Source organism: Pipistrellus hanaki (assembly GCF_964339955.1).
Source record: "Pipistrellus hanaki genome assembly, chromosome: 11".
Taxonomy (NCBI): domain Eukaryota; kingdom Metazoa; phylum Chordata; class Mammalia; order Chiroptera; family Vespertilionidae; genus Pipistrellus; species Pipistrellus hanaki.
The window spans coordinates 50,149,538-50,166,755 of NC_140513.1; the positions used below are offsets into that span (position 1 = coordinate 50,149,538).

The following is a 17,218-nucleotide window of genomic DNA, read 5'->3' on the forward strand; positions in this document are numbered from 1 at the left end:
GTTAATCCCAATGAAAGTTATACATACCGTGTGGACTAACTTCAGCTGGCTTTATCTCCTATTTAATGGCTGAGTCCTAAAACCTGCTCATAAAGCAATATGCATAGTGGCTAGTTATGGGACCTAACATTCATAAAAAATGTTCCCTTGGTCTTAAGTTGACCCTTGTTTAGAAGTCTAAATTTTCCTAAGAGAAAATGGAAATGGCACTTATAAAAAATGTCCACTAACCACTGGATTTACCAGGCAACAGAAAATAGCTCAACCTTGCCTTCACTGAAAAATAGAAAACAAAAATTGAAGGACTTCCAAATAATCTCTTCTCTTCCTTAAGGCTATCTGTCTATTATAACCACATAGCTCTAATTTCCTGTGGCCAACCACACAGAGGTACACAGAGCCCCACGCACATACCATGGCCATGCTTAAGGATGGGTTCACAGCACATTCAGTTTTTGTTTAAGGAAAAAAAAAAAAAATACCTTTTCAACAGGATAGCCAACAACAACTTCATCATCGATAGCCAAGATCTGATCTCCAACTTTGAGCCGCCCATCCTAAATGGAAGCATGGCAGGTTTGAATGATTCTGCAGAAGTAGCTCTCCTCCACCACTTTCTGCCGTGGAAAGGGTGAGGCCTCACCTTTGCCGCGACTCCGTGCTCTGTCAGACTCTTTATGATGACTCCTCTGAGTGTGTCTTCTTCACTGATAGCAATGCCCAAACCCCCTTGATCCTAGAGAAATACAAACAGGACTGCTCAGAAAATCTGAAACATCAACTTTATTCAGACGGAAAGGTATGTGGTCATAATTTCTGAACATCATCATCTACCCAGGGGCTATAAAAAGAAACTCAAACTGTTCTTACACCTACTATTAGAAATTTCTTCATTTCTTAAGCAATCTTTCAAGTTTTTTAAATGGGAATAAATTCTCCTTGGGGTGGAACTAAAGTAGTTGTTCCTATGGAAAATCATACAATAATTAATCCATAATAATACGGGAATAAACTGTTTTTTCCATACCCACAACTGAAAACCTACTTTGGCCTAACCCGGTATTTTCACTTCTCCCAAATGTCTACTACCTCCAATATTTTTAGCATATGCATACAGCAACATATTTCTAGTAACTATAGCAAAATATCTTGGGAAGAAAAATGCATCCATGATTCAAAGAGTATATGATATTTGAGAATTTTCTAACTGGCTGGCTGAATCAAAGTACACCCCTGCTTCCTCCTTCCGACATAGGTTTGCAAATAACAGTGGAGCCTGGCTCCTTCACCCCCTCTGCGCTTCCTTCTTTAGCAGGCAGGCTGCCATGACTGCTGCAAGCTGTGTCCCTTCTGGGGCTCCGGACCCAGCGCGGTTTCTCTAGGGACCTGTGTTTTGATCTGGTGCAGAGTGAAAATACTCTCAACTCTGAGCCCAAGGACCTGCCGTGAACACCTGGCAAGGCTAGACAGCCACACCTACTTTGTATTTTCCACATTTGCTCTTATCAAAACCAGATGTTCCGTAAGACTGTCTACCTTTAATATTAATGCTAACAAAACTAAAACAGGATTTAACATTTTCATTCTGGTTTGAGTTGGGCTCCTCTTCCACTACAGTCTCCATCCAGGGAAATGTGAAGCAAAAAAGAGAAAAGGGAATCTCGCTATGTTCCTTCTGAAAGGTGTACAAGAGCCCAAGCTTGCTATCAGGCCTTTCAGATCATGACCATGTCATCCAGGCAAGGTTCCCTAGTTTTAAATATTGCCAGCATGTGGCTTTTCTGAGGAAGATACTCAACACCTGCCAACCTGTAGGCTCTCCCTGTAAATCTGTCCACCACTGCTCTCCTCCAGGCAATCTGTCATGGATATAAGACAAAACTGCACTTTTAGGGTGAACAGAACTCGGTCCAAATTACTTCCTGCCTAGCTGTAGAAATCTGGATATGCCACTGAATATCTCTAAACCTTAACTTTCTTATCTAAGAACAAACAAAAAAGGAAAAATAACATTTGCCCAAGGCTGCTGTGAGGAACAAGTGCAATAAGAAAGGCCTTGAAAGCTTGATATACAGTGTTGTTCTGACACACATTCCTTCTGCTAATAAATCTACAGGACAAAACCAAAGTTACTTCAGATGAATTCTCTAAACATGCTAGTATTCTGAAACCCCAAATTCCGATCCAGCAAAGAATCAGGATTGAGGAGTGGGAAGGTCGGTGTGCTACCACACTGGCAAATCCCAATGCCAAGGCCAAGCGTAAATCATTTGGTTACCCTCTATTTGGGATTTTCCACAGTAAGGAGCTTTCCTATGATTACAAAGAAACACTTGTTTGAATAAGAAATACTCTATATCTACAGTGAGATATACAGTAGATATACTCCATAGTGAGACAGAGTATTTGTTATATTATTTTCTATTGTCAAGAAAGTTCTTTATTATTACAGCAGGCATTTGCTGGCTGTTTAACACTCATTCTCATCTTACTCCTTTGTACAAACTCATATACAAACTCTTTCATTAGGCTATCCAGTCCTGCTCCCTCTGCAGCCTCAAATAGCTCCCCCCACCCCCCTCTCTCTGCCTATGTTTTCAGTGATGGTGTTCAAATATGTACACAATCCTTTGATACTCTTCCCTTCAAGAAGGGATGTGGTGATGTGATGGTAATAAACAAAATAAAGGAGAAGTGATAATGTGCAATTCCACAAGTTTGTCAGAAAGGGCACCTGAGCTTCCTCCATGCTCTTTTTCTCGGGTCATTTGCCATGCCAGGGACCATGCCATGAGGGCACTAAGGCAGCTCCATGCAGAGGAAGTAAGGCGTCTTGCTAGCAGCCCTGTAAGTAAACCATCTTGGTTGGCTGTGGCTCCTCCAGCCCCAACCAAATCTTCAAACGAGTTGCAGCCCTAGCTGAGAGTTTTCTGGCAACTGTGCAAGCGAGTCTGAACCAGACCATCCAGCTAAACTGTTCCCGAATTCCTGACCCACAGAAACGGTAATAAATGTTTTAATTGTTAACTTTGGAGGGAATTTCCCATGTAGCAACAGAGAAGAAGGTCCACAGTTAGAGTCTGAATGACTGAAGACAGCTGCAGGAGAAGGTATATGATCTGAACTGGTTCAATTAGGATGAATTTTAGGAGTTTTGCTTAGAATTTTGAGACAGTCACTCTATCTCCCAACCACTACTATATGAGAATGAAGTGGCCCTTGACCCCTATTATGGTTCGCAGCCACTCTAAACTATGAACAAAACCAGTCTTGGTGTCAAGCTGCCACTGTGTATAGCTATGCAGAAGCAGCAGGAATGGGATCTGATGACATTGCTGAGCCACAAAGTCAACTGTCCTGAGGCCACAAATCCTTTCCTTAAGACTGATAGAGTCTGTTTTTGTATAAATATGCTGCAATCCCACTTAGAATATACTACAAAAACAAATACATACATATCTATAGACAGTAATGTCTATATGTAAGTAAGGATAATGGGGTGTGAGTGTGCAATTTATTTTCTAATTGCTCAACTTGCCCCCTCACTTCAGCCACAGCACACAGAGTCCTTAATAAAAATAGATCTTAGAATCTTTGTTTTGAGCTAGTTATTAAAACATCACCAAAAATAAAATATATAAAACATCACCATAAGGGAAATGTGAAAAAAATTAAGGATATGTATTTATGGAGGAACAGTTGTATAATTAAAGAGCTAAAAAAAAAAAAAAAAAAAAAGTAAACAGAAATTATATTATCAGGAGGACTGTTTTAAAGTTGGAAAAGACCCTAAAATTTAGAAGAAAAAACTCTTAATTGTATTTGAAGACTGTCATCCTATATAATAAAAGCCTAATATGCAAATTGTCCCCTCGACCAGGAGTTTGATGGGAAGTTCGACCTGGGGAAAGGAGGCCCGGCCAGCAGTGGAGGCAGGCAGCTGGGGAAGGAAGGACCTAGCTGGCAGCCAGCAGCCACTAGGGACCCTACCCGTGCACAAATTTCATGCACTCAGCTTCCAGTCACAGTATAAAATTAAGTGGAAATGAAACAGATCTCTGGCAATCATGTAATGTTGTTACCTGCTTTAATGTATATGTATTTCCCTACAGCAAAATGTGCTAAAAAGAAGTCTTTAACAAAAAAAATATGTCTGTTAAACTGAATTAGCATTTCAGGAAGCCACTAGGTATTCTTTATAAATCAAATACACATAATGAGCTTTTTGTTTATACTTTTATTTTCCCACTTAAAAAAAAAAAGAATTAAAAAGAAAAAGAGAACAGACCTGTCAAGAGAATTTCTAAGGAGTCAAAACAGAACTCACAATGACCTGTTACATGAGTTCAAATTTTCATACAATTGTTCTCTCCTTTCTGACCCTCCCGATCTTAACATTTTTCCCCTTGTGCACATACTATGTGTAAGCATACATTCACTCTTCCCTCCCTAATGCTTAGTATGAACTATGGAACACAATTCCACATAAGATAATGGGAGAGAAAGTGTAAGAGTTATTACTTCTCTCAACATGCAATTTAAATGTACAGATAATACACTCACCTGAGAATTTAGCATAAAGAGATATGTTCTTGATTACATGACAACTAAATTAAGACATTAATAGTAAGCATTATATAGGCCAGAATACTGAAGAAATGTTTCTAAATAAACAGAGGTGAGATTATGTTAAGTCTTGAGTTATGTCAGGATTTGGATAAGCTTTTAAAAAAGCAGAAGGACAGCCTGATATAAGCAAAGGCAAGGAGAGATGAATGCTTAAACTAATCTCCATGGGCTTTTGATTCAAGTCAGTTTGATGAAGTAGAGGATGCTTACAAGGAACATATTCATTTGGGACCTGGGAAAAGTAACACAACCCTGAAATCAGCAGGGAAAAGAGGAAAGTATTAGTTCTCTTACATGGAAATAGAATGAGGGATTCTGGAAGTGTATAGACTTTTTTGGTAGAAGAGGAAAAGGCCTTAATGATTTCTGTTCTTTTCTCTCTAACCTACAACACGAATTGCCCATTAAGAAAGACTTCTCTTACACGTATATGCAGATTTATCTATTGTAAAAAAGCAACTAATAAAGTCACAGTATTTTTTCCCCTCCTAAATGTTCAACAAGGTCTGACCATGTGGCAGGCATTATGCCAGCCACTTGATAAACAACTCATTTAATCTTTACAATTACCTACATCAAAGATCATATTGTCCTCTCCAATTTACAGGTGGGAAGACTGAGGCCAATGAAGATCACACAATGGGTCAAGTGTATACCAGCTGAAGTGGGGACTCAACCCTGCGGCACTGCTTCTAACGCTCAGCCTCGGCATCCTGCTGCTCTGCCTCTCACCTGGAGCGTCGCAGCATCTCATGTAAGAACCCTCCTATCCCCCACTCCTCCTCCCTCCGTCCTCTTCTCCCTCAGCTCTCCAGTGCTCTTTCTGCCTGCATTATCGTTCACCCTCTGTCCACCTGCAGACCAGCACGGCCCTGCAGCCCCTAACAGCCCGTACAGGTTTCTATTCAGAAAACTACTTCTTTAAAGTGGTCATTTGAACGTAAGGTTCTGATCTTCTCAAAAGCAAATTCCTCATCGATATCTATCGGCGAAACGTCTACAATTTGAGCTTTCAGTTTTATGAAGGAAAAGAAACAATCATTTCTGTTTATTCTTTAATCTCCCTCTTGGCAGATCCCTGGTAAATAGATCAAAGGAGGAACCACAAAATCTCATACCTTGGGGCGCCATAAAGGAGGAAAAGGAGGGTCCCTACTCAAATATCAATTAATTAGCACAGTGGTTCTCCCCCTCCAGCACTCATTGCCATCACGGAGAAGGCTTACTGAACACAGACTGTGGGCCACCCAGTTACTCAGCAGGTCTGAGTGGCACCAAGCACTTGCATTTCTAACAAGATCCTAGGTAATGCTGAGGGGTGTTGCTGGTGGAGACCACACTTTGAGAACCAGGGGATGAGGACAGCAATGCAAATATCATCTCACTCCAATTCAAAGCAGATTTACCTTGGGAAGCTCCAGATGTTGCACATTTGTAAATGAACTGAAGTCCACAGCTGCATCGGAAGTGGTAACACTTGGTTCAGCCTGATAGAGAGAAACAGCAAAATGGGCAATGGAGTGACATGTATTTTTGCTTGTTCAAATATAAGAGCCATTTAGATAAAACATTATTTTATATATTACAATTTATTATTACTATTTGCAGAAAACAGTATATTCTCTCCAAAATATTATTGAGGGGTGTTTAGACAGCACAGTGTGGTTTTCCAAGCTGCCTTGATTTACACTATAATGAAATCTAGTAGCAACCCAGCTACAAAACAGTGAAACTCACTGAAACACAGAACACCAAGGAGGTACCATTCACTGTTCTTTACTGTGTTAGCCATCAAGTGAATTTAGGAGCTATTAAATGTTCTACCTGAAAATTGTTAAATATTCCATTTCACTAAGGGACATGCTTGGTACAACCCATATGAAAATAAAATGTTCCCTTTTACAATCATGGAAAACCACTTGATTCAGTTCACCAGAAGGACACAATAGTTCACTTGTCTTATGCACAGATAAATCCAAATGCTTATATGTTTATTGAGGGAATAGCATTTCCTTTCACACACCTTTTCTCACTGAAGACCCTCATGGCTCCTCTAATTTTCTTTTTATTTTTTATCTCTATCACTTCCTTTTATTCATCAGAAACATGTAGCCAAAGCTTTCCAAATAAAAACAGAACTTCCACCAAAAACTTTTTTTTGTCACCTTCTAGCCAATGCCTTCTTTGTTTTAACTTCTTACCCATTATTTGCTTTCTCAGAAATCACTAATAATCTCCTAACTGCCAACCCCAGTGGGCATTCTTTAATCATTTTCTCATCTCTTTGCAATATTCAAGGTTGTAGAATATACCCTTCTATTTTTTATTTTATTTTTTTTTAATGTTTGGGTGGGTTGTTATTTATATACTAGAGGCTCAGTGCATGAATTTGTGCACACTGAAAGGAAATTAATTAGAAGAAATATTTTAGAGGCTAGGGAGGGACCATGGGAAGGCTCCAGGAAGTGTCCAGCCTGTATCACCCAGTTCCTATCAGCGGGACCCCAGCAGTAAGCTAACTTAGCAGTCAGAGCGTCTGCCCCCTGGTGGTCAGTGCACATCATAGTGTCCGGTTGAGCAGTTGACCAGTCGACCAATCGGTCAGACACTTAGCATATTAGGCTTTTAGATAGATAGATAGATAGATAGATAGATAGATAGATAGATCTACCAGCTTTAACTATAGGGACAATGATGATCCATGGCTTTTAAAAAATATTTTTAAATTGATTTTTAGGGAGCGAGGAAAAAAAAGATAAACTTTCATGTGAGAGTACAACATTGGCTGCCTCATGTACTAGGAGCTTGCAAACGGGGGCATGGGCCCTGATCTGAAGTTGAACCAGCAAACTTTTGGTACACAGGTCAATGCCCAATCAACTGAGCCACACTGGCCAGGGCCCACTCCTCTTGAAATGTGGTCTCATCAGCTGCTATGCAGCACATCCACCTGGCTCTACTTCATCATCTCTGACCAAGTGTAACAGCCTTCTTCCTGATTGTTACTACATAATCCTGATCTTGACCCTGTTCTAAATGTTCTCTGTAGTCAAGTGCCTCAGCTTTCACACCAAATCTGCATCTCTACACTCTAGACCGAATGTCCCAATGTAAACTATACTTCACTCTTAGGCTGCCAAAATACATGTCTTCTAGTTTTACAAATATTTATTCCTCTTTTTATTTACATATTTTTGTAAAAGTCACCCATCCATCAAGATCCCAAGTTAAGACATCTGGAAGCCTTATACATCTTATCTGTTTCACCCACCAGTCTATTCCCTGCCCAAAGAACAGTACCTGATCCAATCAGACAGACACCCAATAACTACCTGTTGGAAAAATAAATTCTCAGCTACTCATCTTTCCTTAATGAGTACATTTAGTTGGTGATGAAGTAATGTCAATTTGGTTCCTACACATTTGATGTCACCATTTCCATTTTTTCTTTATTTATTTTTTACATCAGTTAGGACCTTAATTATCTTTCTCCTGAACTTCTCTGAAAATTTTCTTATTTCCCTTTACTTGACGTTTTTTCCCAGCAACCTCCGATTTTTCTCTGCACCATTTCCAGAGATGTCTTCAAATATTACAGTTCTGATTCTTTGAGTTCCCAACAACATGGCCTCCAAGACAAAATCTTCGTCAAAATCCTAAAATCTGACCCTTTTCCTTCCCTTGTCAGTGAGCCTGCCTTGCCAGCTCCCCATTCCCTGCCTCACACTGTGCATTATGCTCTGCAATTTTCAACTGTCTGCATTTGCTAGATCTTCCACACAATTCCTCAACCCTCTGTTTCTTTGTGCCCCCAAGTCTCCTATCGATACTTCCAACCTATATGTTCCCTCCTCTATAAAATCCTATTCTCTCTCTCTAGGGTGGAATTGGCACCTTCGTTTCTACCTTCATTATTCCCTAAGGGAACTTTACTAATAGCCTTCATGTTAGTGGTGAGCTTACTTGCTTGAGTGCTTCTTATACAGGGTGATAACTTCCATGCGGGCCATGCCTATGACTTATTTTCTTTGACAGCCTTGTAAGGGTTCTATAATTGTTAACTGAATTAAGAAGTGGCATATCAATCAAATCTTCCCAGAGACACAAACACGAGCTACATACCTCCTTAGTTTGAAGATTCTCTGAGGTAGAAGGCAGAGATTCTACTGTATTTCCAGGACACACAGCCATCTGACTCACTGCATCTTTATTCCTAAAAGGAAATGCACTGACCTATCACATCATAATGCTTCATATTATTTCAACATTTTACTTCAAGACTCTAAACTGAATAGAGAAAATTCTGTAACCCCAAAGACCTGGAACTGCAACACTGAGACATTTATAAATGCTTTATTTTCATTCAAAATAACAGAATTGAAAGGCTAATGAACATTATTTAGAAAACCAGAAAAAGAAAATGCTTACCTGATAAAAATTATTTTCACTTTGGAAGGGGCACATTTAATGATTGAGGAAGCATTCTGATGACTTCTTCCATATAAAATTTGCCCATTGATCTATGGGAAATGAATATCATTAATTGAGCCTGGAATTTTAATTTTGTACATTTTTATCATCTGATCTAGCTAATGAAATAATATTTTTCTTATTTTAAAATAATGTTTCATATATAACAATAATAATAATGATAATAATAGCATAATATACTAATTAGACCGGACATCCTTTCTTCCAGACAAAGTCGCAGTGGGCAGGGACCGTGAGGCAGTGGGCAGGGGCCGGGGTCAAGGCTCTTGCATAAATTTTGTGCCTCGGGCCTCTAATATATATATGTATATATATCCATCCTTTCCAGATCATGAACCTGACTTTGATGGTGAATAAAGAAAACCTCATTTAGAAGCCAACATTAAAATGGTGTCATATGGTCTGAGCTCCAAGAGCTAAGGAGACAGCACTTGGACTGACTAAAGGAGAGCAGACACTGAATTTCCTGGCGGGCATGGGGCTCCAGTGCACTTTGTACAAAGCAGGGGCTCTGTGGGAGCACATGTGACCTGCACATTGCATCCAGAGAAGCCCTATACTCTCATATTTTCTAATTTGTCTCAAAGCTCAAGACTTGGGCATGGGCCCCTGGGAGAAGCAATGCTGATAGAGTCAGGATTTGGCAGTCCATGTGTCTATGCAGCACTGCACCTGATGAAAACTGGTCTTCTAGTCCAGCGGTCTCCAACCTTTCGGACCTCACGGACCACCAGTGTCCACAGACCACCGGTTGGTGACTGCTGTTCTAGTCATTTAGCCATTGCTGACTGAGCCTTTCTAACCAATAGAGAAATACACCAGTACGGGAAGAGCATTAAGGTGATATAAAAACATGGATCACAGCCTATGAGGCAATGGCAAACAAAACAAGCAGATACAGTTCAAAACCTATCAAGTATGGTCCACAAGTTTATTTTGTTTGGAGGGCTGAGTTACTGTTTTATTATTTAGACTTAACCTTGACCCCAAGGCACCCAACTTCTGTCACTTGTACTATTAGCAATACAACTTTCAGAATGTCCAGTGGGCCAATCTCATCATGGGGAGTGATTGGTCATTTGGCTTTTCAAAAGCTCTTAATAAAAATGCAGCACACACACAAAAAAGTTTCTGAAGTTTTATCTTTATTACTGTCTTGAGGCAAAATTTTTTTCTGGTGCTACATAGTCATGACCTTTAAATTAAAGTTAATGGGAACATGGACTCTACTTAGTAGAGATTTGCTTTAGTGCCAAATTTCCTGTAATGCATCTATTTTATTAGGCAAGCAATAGTTTTCTCCCTCACTCTATGAGGCCCAGGTGAATTTTCTAGAAACTAATGATTCCTCTACACCGATTCTGCAAAAGTAAATTCAGCATTTTCCACAAGAAATTACCTCTAGAAGCTCATCTCCAATCTGCAACCGACCATCTTTCCCAGCTGCTCCATTTGGATCAATCCCCACTATGAAGACACTCATCCGGGATCGGTCTTTGTTCCCAGCAAGACTTAGACCCAAACCACTCCGACCTTTCTCCAGTTCAATCATATGCAGCTCGCCAGTCAGAGTCCCATAACGTTCTCTGATATTTTCTACATGTAACAACAAGAAGAGTATAGGTATTGAGAGTTAACTCATAGTCAAATGCTACTTAGTATAACCTCAAAAGGGCATTATATGTACCAAAATAATGCTTTGCAGTTAAGAAAAGCGAAATAGACTGGCCACCTGGGTTTCCTGGACTACCGAAATTTTAAGGGATTTCTTTGCATTGAGGGTGCAGAGAGTATAATGTCTGATTAATCAGTGTACCTGGGTAATCAGGTCCAAGAGTGATCACATTAACAAACTCTCAGCTCGTGATTAAAACAGAAATTTAATTTATCATTTTTAGGAGAACAGAACACCTGAGTATTCAACTTTTTAATACATATATATATATATATATATATATATATATATATATATTACTGATTTCTGAGAAGGGAGAGGGAGAGAGAGAAAGAGAGATAGCAATGAGAAAGAATAACTGATTGGCTGCCGCCTGCATGCTGCACACTGGGGATCAAGCCCATAACCCAGGCATGTGCCCTGACTAGGATTTGAACTGTGACCTCTTGGTTCATAGGTTGACGTTCAACCACTGAACCATGCTGACCAGACCATTTATTTTTAATTTATATTTTTATTGATTTTTTAGAGAGAGAAAGAGAAAGATTTGTTGTTGCACTATATAAGCATTCTTTGGTTTGCTTCCTGTGCCCTGACGAGAGATCAAACCTGCAATCTTGATGTATCAGGACAATGATCTAACCAACTCCAGGGTGGGAGTATTCATCTTGATTGGTCAGTGGAAGCTTTTCTCCCACAGGAAAATCTACACTGTGTGTCACATCATGTTGCACAGTTGCTCGGTTCATAGATCCAGAATAAAGGGAATGGGCTCAATATTGCACAGAGCCATCAGGTCAGGACAATTCGATGTACCTGTCCCAGCTTTTGGATACTTGTCCAAAGTAGATTAGACCATCCATATCTCCCATCCCACATGTTCAATGGTTAGAATTTGTTCTTTAAACTGAGAAGGCAAGGCCAAGTGTAGAGCCCCAGCCACAGGCACAATGGAGGAATCAGCCAGTAGCAGCACTAATTGTCAGGCTGTGTGGGAGCCATGCTAGAGGCTCCTTCCAAGTGAACCCACTCAACCACAACTCCTTGACAAATTAGTAAGAAACTGCTTTCTTAAGCCATGAAATTTTGGGTAGCTTGTGACATGACCATAGGTAACTGAAATATTCCATTTAATGTTTTCCTCAGAGTATATGCTGGTGGATTAGTACTATACTCTAATTTCATTGAAAATAAACTGAGAACTGTAAACTTTAGAAAATGTTACTACATCGCTGATGACATATATTCTAAATTGATTCTTAATTGGATCAATTTCACAAACTGCCATTTCCCGAATCCTAGAATCTAGCAACACACCTTTTACATTCTTTACTTCTGAAAAGCATGCCATTTACCTTAAAGGAAATAATTATACTTTTTAAAAGAAACTTTTTAAAGTACTGACACAGTTATAACTTTTGGCTGAATTTTTAATATTGCCCTGTAAGATGGTTTATCTCCTTAGAAAACAAGAGACACCCCCGTGATCCTAACAACAGCTGCCTTTGATGCTTCCTGCACATCAGGAATTGTGGTCAGCATTCCTCAGACATTATCTAATTTAATGTTAGCAACTGGAAGTAAACACTGAATTTTAAAAAGAGGGACAGACCACTAAGCTAATACTTAAGAGGTGGTTAAATAACTGCCAAATGCCCAAAGTTGTTACCTCAACAATTATACTGTATTACCACCCTAATAGAGAAAATACCAAAATTCAAGGCAGAACAGCAACAATGGGAGGACTCTGGGACCCAGAGAGGGAAGACTACTGGTTCAAGACCACAGGAAGCTGGCCCAGTCCTAGCTTCTGAGAGAGTGCCCCGCCCTCTTTAGTTCTCATGTAAATGGCAAAGTGGGCTTTCATTGGAATGCAGACTGGAAGGAAGGGAAGAAAATGATTTCATGCCTGGGGAATGCATGCTGTATTCAAGCAAAAACAAACAGTGTTTTGAGTTGTAGTTGTTTTTTTTTTGTTCCTACACAAAACTTCATTATTTATATCCAAAGCTGAAACATTCTTATTCATACAGGGCATCAGCCTTGAGAAACACAGAGCTATTTTAGTACCTCTGACAATTAAATGCATTAGAAAAGACAACTTACTCCAGCTGTAGCCAAACTCATCCTCTTTGTCCCCTTCTTCTAAGACCCTGCTTGCAGATGACTGGGCGTGATCTCTGCTCATTTCTGCAAACTCGGAAGGAGGGGGCAGAGGCACATGGCACAATAGAGCCTTCTCTGGCTCCATTTCTGATTGACTGGGTGCCTGTAGGTACAAGAGGAATGCTGTGGGTATGCGCACATCAAAGGGAAAACAATCAAAGGAAAATAATGTAAAAAACAAAAAACTGGCTTTAAGAGATATGATACATAAATAATGGGGGGAAAATAGATATATCAATATTTACAAATTGGTAGACAGGATTCAGGTAAACTTCATACAAAAGAAGTGGTATGTGCAGAAAACAATTCATTAAACTGTTATTTGGTATTTTAAGGTGATAACTATTCAATAACTTAAATAACTTAAGGTGAAAAATTATAGAACTTCCCCTTCTGGAAAAGAACTTTCATTTAAAAGTTTTAATAAAAGTCCAGGGGTCTGGGCAAGATCTAGGGGGGGCGTCTAGAAAAATCTTCCAAGAAACTAGAATAAAAATAGCCACACATTAATAAAAAAAAAAAAAAAAAGATGTTCAAAGCATGTTAGTGAGGCTACGTATAAATAATGTTTATTGCTACCCGAATCCTCTCTCCAAATGAGTCAATGCATCCCTGAAAATGTTACACATGCAGGTTCGTCTCCCAGGGAGCCAGTGTTAGCATGGAGGACACAGAGGTGGGTCTGAGGGATGGCACCATCATTCCCTTGCCTAAGTAGCTCAAAAGGTAAATGAGAAAACATGGGAAAAAACTGCATATAAACCCAAAGAAGGGTACACCTGCTGCCCACAGAGGTCCTGATCCAAAGAAAGGACTTGGTATCATCAAGTTGCAGATAATCAAACAAAATATTAGAGTTTAGAAGGACCTTAACTCAATGAATTCATTTTGTGGATTAATAACCTGAGACCAAGAAAAGTGAAATATTTTGATTGAAATCACAAAGTAGCACTAGAGATCTTTTTGCTTAATTCTTAACCCAACCCAATGTACTTTCCATAATGCAGGCTGTCTCGTTCAATTTCCATGGTAAGACAGTTAAGTACCTAATTCAAGGCTCAGAGATACCTGGCTAATGTTCCAACCCTGGTATAGCACTATCCCTGATGCCTTGAATCTCTACTTTCCTATCCTTCTTTATTTTTACCTTTCATTCTACACAAAAAATCCCTCTAACATGCCTTGTTTTATTTCACATGTGTATATTTGGAAAAAAGGCTGTGATTAAAAAAAAATTCTTACAGAACACACAAAATGATAGGCACAAATACTTAGGGATTATTAATTGGTGTCAGAATTAGAATACCACAAAATATACCTAATAATAAAATTATATGGCACTGAATGTAACCTTTCTTTAATAATTCATAAAGCCCTTCAGGATTCTAAGCTAGCACACAATGATCATAATAAACATGAATTACTACTGCTTTTCTGAGAGACTTACAGGGCAATTGATTTTTCAAATTACAGAATGTGCTGTATTAAAATATTCAGTTTACACACAATTGCCCAAACAGATAAGAGTCACTAGTGCAAATAACCCCCTTGTTACCGTCCCAAATGCTGGGCCACAAAACTCTCAAATTAACAATGTACAAATAAAAAGTGAACAAACTGCCGAAACCGGTTTGACTCAGCGGTAGAGCGTTGGTCTGCGGACTGAAAGGTCCCAGGTTCGATTCCGGTCAAGGGCATGCACATTGGTTGCCGGCACATCCCCGGTAGGGGGTGTTTAAGAGGCAGCTGGTTGATGTTTCTCTCTCATCAACGTTTCTAGCTCTCTATCTCTCTCCCTTCCTCTCTGTAAAAAAATCAATAAAATATATTTAAAAAAAATAAAAATAAATAAATAAATAAATAAATAAAAAAAAAGTGAACAAACTAAAAACCTAACGTGACCCCATAAAGGTTCATTAAACATACTAAGTTGGTGGGGGATATGTAACTTAAAATTTTTCTAATTAAAATTAAAAAATTACTTCTTTGTAACAGTGGAAAATGTTAGCAAACATTAATTAAGCTCATTTAACTTTTAAAAATAGAATAAAATCAATTTAACTTTCCCATATTTTAATAAATCATTGGGTGTACATTTTATAAGTATTACTTACTGCATAATTGTTCTGAGTTGTTATTTTACTTAAAAACAAATAAACACAGCCTGCTTGCCCACAAACTGTTCAGGATCGTAGGAATATTTCCATGCTGAGAGTATAAATTGAAAAGTGCCCCTACCATAGCTGAGGAATCATAAAAGGAATCCACACCTATGTTAACTAAAGGCAACCAGGTGTTCTATTCCACTGCCCCTAACACATTCATTCTCACTGAGACAGTCTAGTAGCTTGTCGCTGACACTTCTTAGAAATCTATTAATAAAAATGTAGCTGCTCAACAAAGATGGGTTATTTTTCATTGGTAAACATGCAAACACGGCACTTGAAATCACTCCATGCCATGTACGCACACAGTGTAATGTACACACACAGCACACCACGTACTCATGAAAACTTCACACGAGGACAAACCTTAAATGGTGTGGGAGCAAAAGGGTTAGTTGGGGAACAATGGAAGACAACTCTACTTGAATTCTGCAATTCCTACGGTAACAGAAAACATATTCCTTCAGAGACATAGCCTTTGTTTGGTTTTTCTTGTTATCATACCATGAAATTCCAATGAATATTCTTAAAATGCTTCCTGAGAGAAACTGTTCACAGCTTTCTTCCTTTTCACAATCACATTATAGTATCTTTAGCCTTGCAATTTTTTGTTTGTTTGTTTCAGTTTTAGATTTATAATTCCGTCAGTTAAGAGGATATCCCAAGTATAGATTACAAGCACTGCAACAGCTACACATTTCCTGAGTCAAGCACTGACATGGATGCACTGTATGACTATTTCACGGACTCATTTTCCGTGGAGTGGTTAACTCCTCAGAGAGCTTTTAGGACCACCTTGTTTAGGTCTGTTAAAAGTTTTAAACCGATACACAGTTTTAAAGAAATTATGTGGCAATAGTCCATATATCTGACAACTAACAAAGATTTAAGTACCAGAAAATTTAATGCACAGCAAAATACAGAAAAGGCACTGAACTCACAATTACCCCTTCCTCTTCAGAAGGACCATCTGATTCAGCTATAAAAAATGTTCTGGCGAGAAAATGCGCTTAAGAAAGGATTTACATGCCCACTCCAAACACACAGTTGTCGTGTTTTGTTTTTTTTCTCCCTGGCCCAAATCTAGTAAACAGTAAACTGGGACAAAGGCACAGCAGTAACACAGAACAAAACATGTGCAAAAGGCGAGGGTAAGACAATGGGCATTATCCAACCTTGTCAGCGAGGAACTGCAGGGAATCAGCAAATGGGTTAGTGCTGCTGAAGTTGTACTGAGGGTATAGGCTGTGCATCAAGGAAGGCAAGGGGGATTTCTAAAAGGAAACATAAGAGGCGCTGAGCCCAAGGAAATGGATCCCAAACAAACTCAGTTTTAAGAACAAAGTACTTATTGATTTAAATAACCGTGCAAAACTAGATCATGTCAGATCTGGTATTAATAACAACATCTTATGAAACAGTCTGGAGCAAAAGGTTTATCTCTGGTGATCAGAATCCACACTTTGATCTCAATCTGGGGCCACAAACCCTGTGGGAGATGAGTCTGTCCAATGCCATGGTCAGCAAACTGCGGCTCATGATGCACATGTGGCTCTTTGGCCCCTTGAGTGTGGCCCTTCCACAAAACAACACGGCCTGGGCGAGTCTATTTTGAAGAAGTGGCATTAGAAGAAGTTTAAAAAATTTGGCTCTCAAAAGAAATTTCAATCCTTGTACTGTTGATATTTGGCTCTGTTGACTAATGAGTTTGCCTACCACTGGTCCAAAGGACCCCAAGTTTCTTTTGTTTTCACTGAATGACTTCACTACCAGACAGATACAGATATATCTTCCCACTTTATCTACACTAATAAAAGAATAAGATGCAAATTGACCGTACCTTCTTGATGCCCACCAGCCAATCAGGAGTATGCAAATTAACCCAACAAAGATGGTGGGTTAATTTGCATACACAGGTGCCAAGCAGCCGGGGGGCGAACCACACCGTCCCAGCTGCTCTGGGCCTCTGGGCAGTGAAAAGGCGGCTCCAGCCGGAGCAAAGGCGGTGCTGGCAGCCAGGGGAAGGAAGGCCCATTGTTGCACAGATCTTAGTGCATGGGGCCTCTGGTATAATATATATGTCCTTGTGTAT

General features: G+C 39.4%; 1 protein-coding gene across 7 annotated transcripts in view; it reads right to left on the reverse strand.

Moving 5' to 3' along the window:
• Positions 1-17,218, reverse strand: part of MPDZ (multiple PDZ domain crumbs cell polarity complex component) — a 156,963-nt gene that overhangs the window by 19,321 nt on the left and 120,424 nt on the right. For 4 of the 7 annotated variants that reach the window (XM_084898206.1, XM_084898211.1, XM_084898207.1 and 1 more), the window contains 8 exons: positions 16,302-16,400; positions 12,902-13,064; positions 10,520-10,716; positions 9,058-9,149; positions 8,752-8,842; positions 6,036-6,116; positions 644-736; positions 483-557 (listed from right to left, as the gene is read on the reverse strand). In XM_084898206.1, the coding sequence (XP_084754332.1) occupies positions 483-557; positions 644-736; positions 6,036-6,116; positions 8,752-8,842; positions 9,058-9,149; positions 10,520-10,716; positions 12,902-13,064; positions 16,302-16,400 (891 nt within the window). The remainder of the gene's footprint in view (positions 1-482; positions 558-643; positions 737-6,035; positions 6,117-8,751; positions 8,843-9,057; positions 9,150-10,519; positions 10,717-12,901; positions 13,065-16,301; positions 16,401-17,218) is intronic. The other 3 variants (XM_084898212.1, XM_084898210.1, XM_084898209.1) reach the window with 2 other exon arrangements.